Source organism: Rhipicephalus microplus, chromosome 9 (genome assembly GCF_043290135.1).
Source record: "Rhipicephalus microplus isolate Deutch F79 chromosome 9, USDA_Rmic, whole genome shotgun sequence".
Lineage (NCBI taxonomy): Eukaryota > Metazoa > Arthropoda > Arachnida > Ixodida > Ixodidae > Rhipicephalus > Rhipicephalus microplus.
This window is the reverse complement of record NC_134708.1, coordinates 22,063,624-22,076,927: the sequence shown is the minus strand read 5'-3', so window position 1 is coordinate 22,076,927 and position 13,304 is coordinate 22,063,624. Positions and strand designations below refer to the sequence as shown.

Genomic DNA, 13,304 nt, shown 5'->3' with positions numbered 1-13,304 from the left:
TTCCAGCTGTGGTGGCTGCATTTACGATGGCGGCGGAAATGTTGTAGGCCCATGTGCTCAGATTTGGGTGCACGTTAAAGAAGCCCAGATGGTCGAAATTTCCGTAGCCCTCCACTACGGCGTCTCTCATAATCATATGGTGGTTTTGGGACGTAAACCCCACATATCAATCAATCAATGAGCCTGCGCTACCTTGTTCGGTAATTCGAGGGGGAAATCTAGATTCAAAGATAAGGTAGCACGTGAAATCGAAGAAGCCTATTTTATCAGCAAAGCAGGTGACGCTGTGGTCGTGAAACCCTCGGTGACATTACTTGACGCTGAGTTAGCTTTCGTGGAAACGCCTTATTAAGACAATCTTTGTCTCCTCATGTAACCGTTTCGTCAACACACGTTGATCTAACCACTTATACATGGTTGTTGTTGCAATAAATTATCAGTTGACAGGGAGTTACCATGATCGAAGTTACTATGATCGCGTATCACCAACTGTCCCAATCGTCCACTTTCATTAGTGAGTTACCGACTGGCTCAGCAGTTCGGGCTTCCCATTTTTAGTCAGCTGGGTTTTTAATGTGGCAAACATAGCCCACACAATGGGATTCTGAACTGCTTTACTATTATATTTATTTTTTATCTTTTAGGCTAATGTGCGAGTTTTTATGCCTCGTGCGACCTAATCAATTCTTCGTTACAGCCGATATGGCAGCGGTTTTCACGTTTCGAATTTCGTTCTGAGAATAAACGGCGTTAAATGAAGCGTGACATAGCGAAGTTCGTATTTATAGTTTGCTATTACAAATAGTTTGCTATATCAGTGTTCGTTATAACAAGCTTTATTTACTCGTTCAAAGAAAAACCTAAGTGTCCTTATTAACGGGGTATTACATGAAGGTGGGAATGAAAACGGGGGAAGAGTGCTGCTCAGACATTAGCTACTGTTTACGCCTTCAAACAAAAAAGCTGAACAAAATAAAATGCAAATGATATGTAGTGAAACATGATGTACGAAATTCGTTTTCAGACATATGGCACAAGCAAAGCAGGAACGGAAATCATCAGAGCAAAAGAAAAAAAACGAGCAAAAAAACATACTTGAGTTACATTTGCACGCGAGGACTTTGCGCTTTAACCCTCCCTGTGTTACTCCTTTCAGATTCCGGCCGGGCGTGGATGCGCCCGCATCAAGACGCGATTGCCCAAGCCACCGAGCTTCGCCAACGTCTCTTTCGAGTTCCACTCGGAGGTCATGTTCAGGAACCTGCAGAGTTCCCCAGACTTCTACTACACCTCGCACTTGGACGTGAGTTTTGAACTCGTGCGCCGGATTCCTGTGCGTGATACGGTGTAAGAAACCCTGTAAGGCTGTCGAAAGGAGTCATTCTTCTTTCGGATTGGAATGGCTGACAACCTTTTTTTTTTTTTTGCGACAATTGTGGTAGCGAGGAAACATTGCCGCACACCTTCTGCTACAGTCCTCGCTACAATTCAAAGAAAACATCCCTAGCAGCCACTCTAGCTGGCATAGATCAGAGACCGATGATGGCAGAAACAATTTTGGAATGTTGACCTGAGATGAGATCGCGGGTGAAAATGACGAAGGCGGTGCTCAACTTCGTGAATGCAACAGACTCGTACCAGCGATTAATAACTTACTGTGATATGGTGACTGAGAAGTGTGGTTTGATGTGCGTGCTCCCTCTCATCTCTCTCTCTCTCTCTCTCTTTCTTCATCTTTCAACTCCCTCAACCATTTTCTCTGTATAGGGTAGCATACTAGTCCCCTTAGACCAGTCGACATCGCTGTTTTTTTTTTTCTTTTCTCGCCTCTTCCTTTTTTCTTCATCTACACACGGGAGTTGTTGCCTGTAGCAACTGGATTGTTGCGCTGCTAATAGCAGCACTCGGATGTAGGTCCGATTCCTGGCAAAGAGGAAGAAATGACATAAGAGGGAGCACTGCGCGATGCTATAGAAATAGAGAGAGGTGGTGAAAGAAACAAAGCGAGAGAAAAAAATGAATAAAGACAATTTAGAAAGAAAGAAAAAGAAACTAGATAGATAGATAGATAGATAGATAGATAGATAGATAGATAGATAGATAGATAGATAGATAGATAGATAGATAGATAGATAGATAGATAGATAGATAGATAGATAGATAGATAGATAGATAGATAGATAGATAGATAGATAGATAGATAGATAGATAGATAGATAGATAGATAGATAGGAATAAGTAGTGCGTTAAGCTCGCACATCCCAAGCTTCGCTTGTTCCACATTTTTCCGGAAGGGGCAGGAACCGAGAATATTTTTTGTTTTATTCACCGCGAAAAATTGCAATAACCGATGGAAGCTTTTGATTGACACGACATCTTGTGTTTTTCTCAGATCATCCGCGACACTTCCAGTGACCACATGAGCGCTATTGTTGAGCCGTGGGCCACGAGCGAGCGCAACGCGCAGCCGAGCGGACCAACCGGCAGTTACCAAGAGATATTCGACTACTACAACGGTAAGCAATGATACGTCTTTCAAATTATTTTTTTAGGCGAAGCTCCTTACGCCGTGAGTCTTACGTCTCGTTTAGTCCTTAGAATGTCCACTGGAATGCGGTACTTGTATGTGATGATTATGTGACGAAAAGATGCGAGATGGCGGTACTTGGAGTGTTAACTAGATGGACGGACGGACGGATGGACGCAAGGACGCTTTGCCACACGCATCATCATTCACTCCGTGGATATGCTGCGATTTTTTTTTAATAACCAAGAAGGTTCCTCGGTTGCAAGCAAAGCCATTTTTTTTATGCCAAGCAGCTTTTGCTTGGGGCTGTGTCCGTCCCTCGGCGACCCTCCGTTCCTGCACTTCAGATGGACCAACTCTCTCTATTGCTCCTTCCCTGTCCTGTATTTTTTTTCTGGTGTTGCGCTGTAAGTTCACGATATCTCCACTCTCCTCGCGTGAGCGCGAGGAGGTGGGGTAGAGAAGGCGGCAAAGCGCCAGCTTGGCTTTCTCCTCTCCCGTTTCTCCTCTCAAGTTTCTCCTCTCCCGTTTATCTCTTCGCCACAGCTACGCTCTCGTATTTATAGCTGCGCTCGCTCGCTCCGATGCACTCTCCTAGCAGCGCTGGAGGCTGTTATGCCAGCGAGTCCTCGTCAAACGACCGTGCCTCTGAAAAAGGCAATCTGGGTCAAGGCCAGCCCGCAGTCTGCCTGGCGCGATCACCTCGACGGCGTGAACACGCGCGGCGCTCCTCTGGCCCACGTGCAGTGAGTCAGTTGCGCACGTGACAGCGAGCCGGCGTCCTCGTGTCAGGTGGTCTGACGCATGGCGCGGCGGCCCCATTGGCGGAATCTGCCCGGACGACCAGCGGCGCTTCTGATTGGACATTTTGGTTGGACCCGGTGTAAATAAAAGAAGCCCTGCGGCGCGTCGCGATCGGAGGTCCTAGGAGAGGAGTCCCCGTGTCGGAGGGCCGACATGTGTGTGAGTCAGCGGTCTTAGGCGAAGGGCTGACCTATGTGTTAGAGAAGAGAGCTCGGCTCTTCGAGTCTCTGTCGGCCCCAGTGCCGAAATTGTAACGCCTCTGTATATATGCTGTACATAAACCTTGTTTGACTCACCGTCGTCTCGTCCGCTCGTCTGATCAGCTCTGCGCAGAAGCAGTCGCGAGCTGAGAAACATACGCTACCAAACGGCTGGTGACCTTCCCGGCGGAGTCGGAAGCAGTGGCGCCTTCGGCACCGTGTTGGCGTCGCCGTCTTTCGCAACAGTGGTGGCAGCGGTGGGATTCGGAGGTGGCTTCGCAACAGTGGTGGCTTCGGCGGGATCGGTCCGTCGTTTCTCAACAGTGGTTGGCAGCTGCGGGATCGGCCGGCGTCAGCGACATCGATGCGGTGAGTGCCTGATGTTTTCCCCTCAGTTCACCAGACTACTCTAGCTCAGGTTGTAGTAGTTTAGAGAAGGGCTGTGTGAAGCATTGAAGTGAGCTTTGATCGTTTCAAGCCAAGTCGAAGCGCTTTGAAACCAAAGTTAATGCAGAGGGGGTAAACACGGGAGTGTGAAAAATTGCTTGCGCGTCTTGCTAGTAGGCTTATAGTGGGTACGGCAAGTAGATTCTTAACAGGGGCAAACAGCAAGAGGCTAGTGTGAACGATGGAGAACCTTAAAGTGAAGGAACTCATCGAAATTTGTGAGGAACTCGGCATTACTTTGGGCCGTGCGAAACGAAAACAAGCGATCCTTGAGATCATGAAGGATGAGGGAGTGTCGGCTGAGGAAGTCGATGAGGCCTGGGCGGATATCAAAGCACGCCGCGAGGAGGCTGAAAGGCGAGAAGTAGAAACTCGTGAACGTGAAGAAGCTGAAAGGCGCGAACGTCGCGAGCGCGAGGAGGCCGAGAGACAAGAGCGCCTAGAGTTGAAACGACTAGAATTGGCAATCCTACAGTGTTCGCAGGCGCCTAGCGTAGCTTCTCCGACGATTCAGGTCAGCGGTTTTAGAATTCGGGACCAACTGCCACCGTTCGTAGTAGGCGAGGACATGGCGAAGTATCTCGTCAAGTTTGAACACGTCTGTGAGCGAAACGCTTTGGAGCGGTCTCTTTGGGCGCAGAACCTGTTAGCTCTTCTTCCCGGCGAAGTGTCCGACGCGATAACTTGCTTGTCGAGGGAAGCGTTTGAGAGCTATGACGAGGTTAAGGAAGTGCTCTTAAGACGCTATAAATTGTCACCCGAGGCTTTCAGGCAAAGGTTCCGGTATGCTAAAAAGGGGAATGAGTCACACGTTGACTTCGCGTTTCGTCTTAAAGCCGATTTGATCGAATGGCTCAAGGGCGAAGGTGTTTATGACGACCGCGATAAAGTGGTGGAATGCGTTGCATTGGAGCAATTCTACAGCTGCATCGAGGAGGATGTCAAACTTTGCCTGCAGGACAGACTTGGGGAAGTACGGTTAAACAAGGCAGCGGAGTTAGCTGAGGAGTATTATACTCGTCGAAAGTTGCACAGCAGGGCAGTGCGCGTTGAAAAGGATGAGAGAAAAGAGGGCTTTTCAAAGAAACCTGATCAACGGAAACCCGCTCCGCACCGTAATTTCAAAAAGGACCCGTCTCTTACGAAGGACAGTGTAGGGGAAGGGCAAACAGAAGCAGAGAAATCGAGTGAGGTTTCTACCACACAGGCATTTGAATCGGAAAACAAACGGAAGCCACTAATCTGCTACAACTGTAAAAAGGAAGGGCACATCGCGAGAAACTGTCAGGAAAAGTTTGCCTTCGCAACGATCCGAGAATCAGAAAAAAACATTCGGTTGTTGGAGCCGTATCTCCAAGAAATTAGGGTCAATGAGAAAACGTGCCGAGCACTTAGAGACTCAGCGGCAACCATGGACGTTGTCCATCCTTCATTGGTGTCTCCGGATGACTTCACAGGAGAATGCGCGTGGATCAGGCAGGTCGCCGAGGAGCAGAGTGTTCGCTTACCAATCGCCACCGTTGTCATTGAAGGCCCGTTCGGTAAGCTTCGCACCGAAGCGGCTGTGTCTGCCGCGCTAAACGATCGTTTTCCTTATCTCTTCTCCAACAACTCAGAGCAGCTTCTCAGAGAGCAGGGTAAATCGTTCTTCCCCAACTTAGCGTGCATGGCTCTGACGCGATCGCAAGCGCGAAAGCTTTCGCGAAAGCTTGACTTGGTTCCATGCGGTGAACTCTCAAGTGACCTTGTCGGCGGGTCGACGGAACCCCAGAAAGGAAAGTTTCCGCATGAGTCATGTGAGCAGTCACGCGAGCGGCCCGTCGCCGAACCTAGCTGCGCGGTTTCCGGAGAAAGGGGAGACGACATGGCGCCATTGAATCAGAGCGAGAGGGCTGCAACGCTCTCGCCTGTAGCGGAAAGTTGGAGCGAGCTGCCGAGAGTTGATCGAGAGACGCTCATTCGAGAGCAGCGTGAGGATCTCTCGATTGAAGCGCTAGCGGAAAGCCAAATTGAAGCGCCAGTGGAAAGCCAGAAAAACGCGGCAAAAGTGCTGTCGAAGGAGCACTACGAGAAATCGGGGAAGAAGCGCGCTTTTGAAGTTGATAATGAGGTAACGCTGCTGCAGCCGTCCAAGAGTAACAAGCTTGAGGTTGATTTGGAAGGGCCCGCAAAAGTAGTATCGAAGCTTTCTGATACCAATTGTGAAGAGAAATTAGGAAGGCGGCCGAACGAAATTTATCACAGTAACTTGAAAGCAGTCGTAAATTTACTCTTAAGTGCTTCAGAGGAAGAGGAAGCAGAAATTTTTAGTTCTAGTGAGGTAATCGAAAGGAGATCGAAAGTAATCTGGGAGCAGATAAACCTAGAGCCTAGCTTAAGTGAAGGAGGACCTGAGAAAGAGGACCTGAGAAAGATTGGTCCCGAGTTTGAAGACGTGTTTCGGACTGCCCCGGAAACATGAGGGTGATCGAACACGATATCGAGCTAAGCGGTGAGGAGTCAATCCGTAGCAAGCCGTATCGTTGTTCCCCTGTGCAACGTCGAAAGTGTGAGCCGCTCTTGGTGCCGCATAGGTATCGTCGCCTAAAAGTGGCCGGTTACTGAAGTGGAAAATTTTGACCTCATCACGACCTGGGCTGAGCGCTCTCGTTCAGAGTGATCTAAAGGGGCCAAATTTGTGGTATTCTAATCCGTTACGTTGTTGTACGGGGAAAAAAAAATTGAGTTGTCATTTTAAGAGTCTTGTGTCCCACATGTGCCTCTTGATGTAGAGGGAACGAAATTCCGATAGACACGTAGATAGGTATATGTTGTACTATACTTTGTCTGGTGTTCTGTCGGGTGACCGAGGGCACTTGCTTGTGTCGTGTGTTCTCTGTTGTCGAACCGTTCTTGGCAAGTTGCAGAACCATCGACAAGTGCTGAAACCGAAGATGGTCAGAAGAGACGAGTGAAGCTGGTCGACAAGTTGTGGCGACAAGCCAGTGGAGCTGGGATCCGTCGTCAAAAATGGGATGTGTTCCCGGAACAGTCTGGAGCTGTAGTCTCCCCATGGCCCTGGAGGCGAACCTGGAGGGACCTGGCGAACGAGCGCACCTGACATCCGAGCCCCGTGGAAGCAGCTCGTCTTTCCGGTGCATTGTCTGGCGGCGGGGGTGCTGTTATGCCAGCGAGTCCTCGTCAAACGACCGTGCCTCTGAAAAAGGCAATCTGGGTCAAGGCCAGCCCACAGTCTGCCTGGCGCGATCACCTCGACGGCGTGAACACGCGCGGCGCTCCTCTGGCCCACGTGCAGTGAGTCAGTTGCGCACGTGACAGCGAGCCGGCGTCCTCGTGTCAGGTGGTCTGACGCATGGCGCGGCGGCCCCATTGGCGGAATCTGCCCGGACGACCAGCGGCGCTTCTGATTGGACATTTTGGTTGGACCCGGTGTAAATAAAAGAAGCCCTGCGGCGCGTCGCGATCGGAGGTCCTAGGAGAGGAGTCCCCGTGTCGGAGGGCCGACATGTGTGTGAGTCAGCGGTCTTAGGCGAAGGGCTGACCTATGTGTTAGAGAAGAGAGCTCGGCTCTTCGAGTCTCTGTCGGCCCCAGTGCCGAAATTGTAACGCCTCTGTATATATGCTGTACATAAACCTTGTTTGACTCACCGTCGTCTCGTCCGCTCGTCTGATCAGCTCTGCGCAGAAGCAGTCGCGAGCTGAGAAACATACGCTACCAAACGGCTGGTGACCTTCCCGGCGGAGTCGGAAGCAGTGGCGCCTTCGGCACCGTGTTGGCGTCGCCGTCTTTCGCAACAGTGGTGGCAGCGGTGGGATTCGGAGGTGGCTTCGCAACAGTGGTGGCTTCGGCGGGATCGGTCCGTCGTTTCTCAACAAGGCTCACTTTGCGGCGCACGCACGGCAATACACACAAATAGGAGGGGTGGTAACATAAGCGGTGCAAAACTTCGCACACAAATGAAGCGTACACGGAAACATATAAACGGAAACGACAAGTGACAAAACAAGTTAACACCAGCGCTGCTTGGTATACCCACATGATTTGCTATAGGGGGAGGTGATGTGTTTTTTTTTAATTCTCCTCGGTTGTATCCCTGACTAAAGGAGTGACAACGTTTCCGGGGTGCGGGAAAATCGACTGAGTTGAAAGAAACGATTGTGTTGGCCTTGCGAGTAATCTTAGCGAAATGCATATTTCCCCGTGTTAGCTCTTTCGTTACGTCGCCACCGACTGCAACTGCTTACTTGAACTTGCAGGTATTCTTTACACTATCTACAAGCTAGGACACCAGGACACCTGCACGGTGACAGCCACGAACGGGTACATGCTGAACGTGTCGCTTCCGGGTTTAGGCAAGCTCGACATGCTGAACGTGATCTTCGTCGACGAGGCGATACTCATGAACGCCACCTATCTGGGTGTGGTTAGTATTGATTGATTGATTGATTGATTGATTGAGTTTCACATCCCAAAACCACCATATGATTATTAGAGACGCTGAAGTGGAGGGCTCCAGAAATTTTGGCTAGGTACTTTAACGTGCACCCAAATCTGAGCACACAGGCCTACAGCATTGTCGCCTCCATCGAAAATGCTGCCGCCACAGCCCGGATTCACTCCCGCGACCTGTGGGTCAGCTGCCGAGTACCTTAGCCAGTAGATGACCGCCGCGGGACTGTGGTTAGTATTGTGCTTAGTGTTGATCATAAACTGTCCATGAACGCCGTTTACGTAAAACGCAAGGAATAACGAAGCTTACCCACGAACAAATTACACCGCAATATGTTATCAGGCTGTGCCACCGTGTGCGAGGCGACAGTCAGTGCAGAAGAAATTGAAGAATGGCTACACTCCGCAACTGTCAGATTGCTCGGACGGACACGACTTGGGGACATGTGCGCGTAGCGTCATCTGTCACCGCTGCCAATGGGGTGCTGGCGTAACTAAATGGGACGTGCGTGAAAAAAAAATCATGTTTGACTACTACCATTTCGAAAAAGAATGGAAAGTTTACAACTCACCCACCCTGCCCGTACCTCCCCTATCAGAGTCAATGGATTAAATACGATTGCTGTACTAACTGCGTACCAGGGCATTGGGAACCTCTCTCGGACACTATTTTCTTTTTCGATCAGTTAGTCAATCGATGTTGATTTTATGAAATAAAATACAAGATCTACGCATACGTAATTACACATCCGGAGGTCTAAAACTAGTAAGTGTTGGGGGACCTTCTATGAAACCCTAAATGGGGGCTACGAAAATCTTGGCAAACAGTGAGTCATATATTATGTAATTTACAGAGAACCTTCGGTTAAGGGTTAGAAGAACAAAAAGTTTATAAAAGTTAATGATATAATCACAAGCGTAAACAGAAGGAATGAAATAGAAATTGAGATGACATAAATTGGGAAGATCCATCGCAGAAATTCAAACATTGATTAAAGGCATGCAGAACCAGCAACGCCAACAAGTATCTAATATACGCAATCTTTAAACCTTTGGACATTAGACTTTAGTCGAAATTCTAAGTTAATTCTAATTCCAATTGTGAAGAAAACAAGGTATGCTTGTTTCCTGTACAAGGAAGCAATAAAATTATTCCAAAATTTCCAATATCTTCAAAATATGGATTACGTAATGCTGACTCTGCATTGGCAATTTCATTTTACAAGCACCTCGTCCGGGGCATGCCGACGCATGCATTCGAGCTTCTCCAGGATGGACTGGATGGGAGGGCGTCAAAGATTACCCAAGCGACCCTCACCTACTACTACCTACAGGTGAGCTCCTTTAGGCGTCTGCGTGCGTCACAGGTTTTGCGGTTTGACGAGACGATGCGAAATTAACACTAAGCGAGTTAATTCATAGTAAACCGAAAAGAAGCCAAAACGGGTAACTGCAAACGACAGCCATGCTTGCTGTATCCTTAAGTATAGACTCCAGATTGAAACAGTGAATTAGTTTAAATTGGTCAATTATACTTTCAAAACCCTATGATCGTTGATTTCCCCGTCGGGGGTTTACTAATACCAGAGAAAACCAAGGTCAAATAATCATTTTAAAATTTAGATTAAAACAGTGAATCAGTTTAAATTTAAGTCACTGTACCCCTGAGAGAATAATGAATTTCATTGATTGTTCTTCATTCATCGACCGACCGACCAACTTGGTAGGAACTAAGACCGACCGATTCGGTAGGAACAAAGTATACTCGAGCAGACCCATTCGAACTTCATGACTTCACGGCGATTGGCGCGGAAATCTCAAGGTCACTGTTGCCGCCTGCATTTTCTTTTGGCGTGTTCTCTCGCTTCGACCAACCAACAGACCGACCTGCCGACTGTAAAAAGGCTGAACTCACCGACTTGTTGTTTTCTACAGCTGCAGCAAGGAGCAGAAGATAGTGCCCTTAGCCTTTTATTTTACTTCGCGATAAATCTGACGTAGTTATTTTACAGCATCACTTCGTACAGCATAGTATGTGGGACATGTTACTTCACTCGATTCTACCTGAACAGTCCGAAAGCTTTACACAAAGACGGGAGCGGATAGCTTTTTTTTATATGGTTAACGTAAACCGTTTTCATAAAATACGCACAGAGTGGCCGTGTATATATGTCTGTTTTTTTTTATTCTCTCTCTCTCTCTCTCTTTCACAGGATGACTGGATATGGGACCGGGACCTCAGCCACAGAAACATTCCGGTGAAAATAGCCGCTCGTACATTCACCACATCGCAGCAGCAGCTGAAGGTGCGCGGTTCAATCGTTCATCACGTTTTATGTATGCCTCGTTTGATTGGGGAGAGTAAGCCGAGCTTGAAACGGGCCCAGTTGGTGCGCGTATTAGCGCGATAAACAATGCAATCGACTGGCAACGCCAAATCAATTTAGTAGGTGTCTTTTGAGAGCATTCACTTACGTCTGCTTCAGAGACGCTCGTTCTTTTAAGGTGAAATCCTTAAGCTATGCTCATACTACGTGCGCTACGTATGGTGAGGATCACGTGCGTGACGCAAGCAACGTAATGAACTTGTTCAGACGTTGTTGTATTTTGCGTTAAGTTACGCAACTTTTGGGGCGTGAACGTTGTTGGATCCGCGGCTTTACAACTACCAATGCAACCGTTACGTGCGACCTACGGGGCAAAGCAGTTTCGGTTTTCACTTTCCGTTCGCGGGCCTTACAGCCTTCCCAGATTCCGCGTCTTGAAAGCCATGCAGTATAGCGTATTTGTGCAGTTGGTTTGCCGAACTAGGGGGCAAACGCTGCGCGACTTCCTCACATCGGGCCTTCCCTTTATCCCAACCAGCCCAGCCATGGCCAAACGCGCGAACCGTGCTAACCTGCAACAACCATAGCGAGGACGCAACGCACAGAGTAGTGATTGGGACGTCGCTAAAAAAAAGCTTATCGTACCGAAAAGATCAATGTGGACACACGTGATCGCTAGTTACGCAAACGGACGATATAATTCTTACGCGATACGATGGCCATGCTAGCTGTAATTTTAAGTAGACACTAAATTGATTGATATGCGGGGTTTAACGTCCCAAAACCACCATATGATTATGAGAGACGCCGTAGTGGAGGGCTCCGGAAATTTCGACCACCTGGGGTTCTTTAACGTGCACTCAAATCTGAGCACACGGGCCTACAACATTTCCGCCTCCATCGGAAATGCAGCCGCCACAGCCGGGATTCGAACCCGCGACCTGCGGGTCAGCAGCCGAGTACCCTAGCCACTAGACCACCACGGCGGGGCAGTAGACACTAAATTGAAACCATGAATTAGTTTAAATTGGTCAATTATATTTTCAAAACTCCACGATTGTCTTCCCCGTCGTATGTTTACTAATACCATTGAAAACTAAGGTCAAGTAATCATTTTAAAATTTCGAGTCGAAATCACCGAAAGTGATGCCACAGATTTGACAGTGTTTTTTTTTTATTTTGGCACTATCATTGTAATGAAACTTTCTGAAACTTCCTGGAAAGTATAGGTAATCATTACCACAATTCTTACGCGATACACTTGTAATACTTCTATAAATACTCATCTACAGCATTATTATCAGCCTTGCCTGAAATCATGTGTGTACTCTTGTTTACTCACGCGTATTGTGAAACAGTATCATTCATACACAATTTAAATATTTGTTGATCGGCGGCGTGAAGTAATTGGGAAACCAGCTGCCTTAGCTTCCCGCCCTCCTCTCCCGAACTATTTCAAAGAAGTACTTGATAAATATACCTTGTCATCTCTTTCAAGAAAAAACTCCTTACCGGTTTGCAAGCACTCGTAATTCGTATTCAAAGGCACTATATCAAAAGATGCCAAGCCCAGCACCGATTACGTGATGCAGTGGTGTTAAAAAGCATTGATAACATGGTCAAAAAATCTAATTCTAGGCTGACGAACTCATGAGTGAACTCACTCAGACTGAGATCAAGCCGTGAGCCGGTGTGAGTCCGGTTGCAGAAAATTCCCGTCGGAAATTAAATTTTGCTCAAAAACAAGAAAAAAAAACGGGGGGATTTACAAGAAGGAAAGGAGGCATACAAGCGTGGGCTATATAAACTGGAATTTCATGAGTGTGAGTGATTCCTGCTAAGAAAAAGTTTTGTGAATCTCAGTACGAGTGAGTTTAAAGTGCACGATATCTTTCATGAGTCAGTCTGAGTGAGCTCAGCAGTTTCTGCAAAGTCATCTTGGCGTCACACGATGATGACTTCGTATGACGTAACCGTTTGGACAAATGTAGGTTGATCACAGAGGAAGTGCAGAAAACGGTTAGGTGCAGAACGCTTTCGAGTGTTGGAATATCAATACAAATCAACATATTAAAAAAAATGGTGGCTTGACATTCGCTTTGGAATCATCTCAGGAGAATGCATGTGGATTCGTGTGCTTTTTTTTTGCGCTTCAGTTTACAGGTAGATCAGTCACACTGATTGCCACCAGGCACAGGTGTGTGCAGGGTTTCCCCTTGCTGGGAGAGGGGGGGGGGCAATCGTTGACCGCAGCGCCACCTTTACGAAGTCAACGTATGGTGCAGATTCGCGTCTCTCATCCTCTTACGCGACTATGTGGCTAGATGTAAGAGGCGGCCACCCCCGCCCCTCTTCTGACCTCCCGTCCGCACGCCTAAGCCTTCGAGGCTCGTTCCCACCTGCGTCAAACAGCGATAGCGTGACTGCTTGCGACTGGCGATCAAAAAGCGTCGGAAAGCGTCGGAAAGCGACATATACTCGCACCTAATAATGAAAATAACGTTTGGGGCTTTACGTGCCAAAACCACAATATGATTACGAAAGACGCC

General features: G+C 48.0%; 2 protein-coding genes across 2 annotated transcripts in view; one reads left to right on the top strand and one right to left on the bottom strand.

The window, feature by feature from the left end:
• LOC119165617 (glutamate receptor ionotropic, kainate 5-like) overlaps window positions 1–13,304 on the bottom strand; it is a 199,057-nt gene that overhangs the window by 48,970 nt on the left and 136,783 nt on the right. The gene's annotated exons all lie outside the window — the stretch shown is intronic.
• The window catches only part of LOC119163597 (uncharacterized), a 58,111-nt gene that overhangs the window by 20,990 nt on the left and 23,817 nt on the right, over window positions 1–13,304 (top strand). The window contains exons 8-12 of the mRNA XM_037415627.2: window positions 1,157–1,303; window positions 2,393–2,516; window positions 8,236–8,402; window positions 9,655–9,762; window positions 10,642–10,734. Coding sequence (XP_037271524.2) covers window positions 1,157–1,303; window positions 2,393–2,516; window positions 8,236–8,402; window positions 9,655–9,762; window positions 10,642–10,734 — 639 coding nt within the window. The remainder of the gene's footprint in view (window positions 1–1,156; window positions 1,304–2,392; window positions 2,517–8,235; window positions 8,403–9,654; window positions 9,763–10,641; window positions 10,735–13,304) is intronic.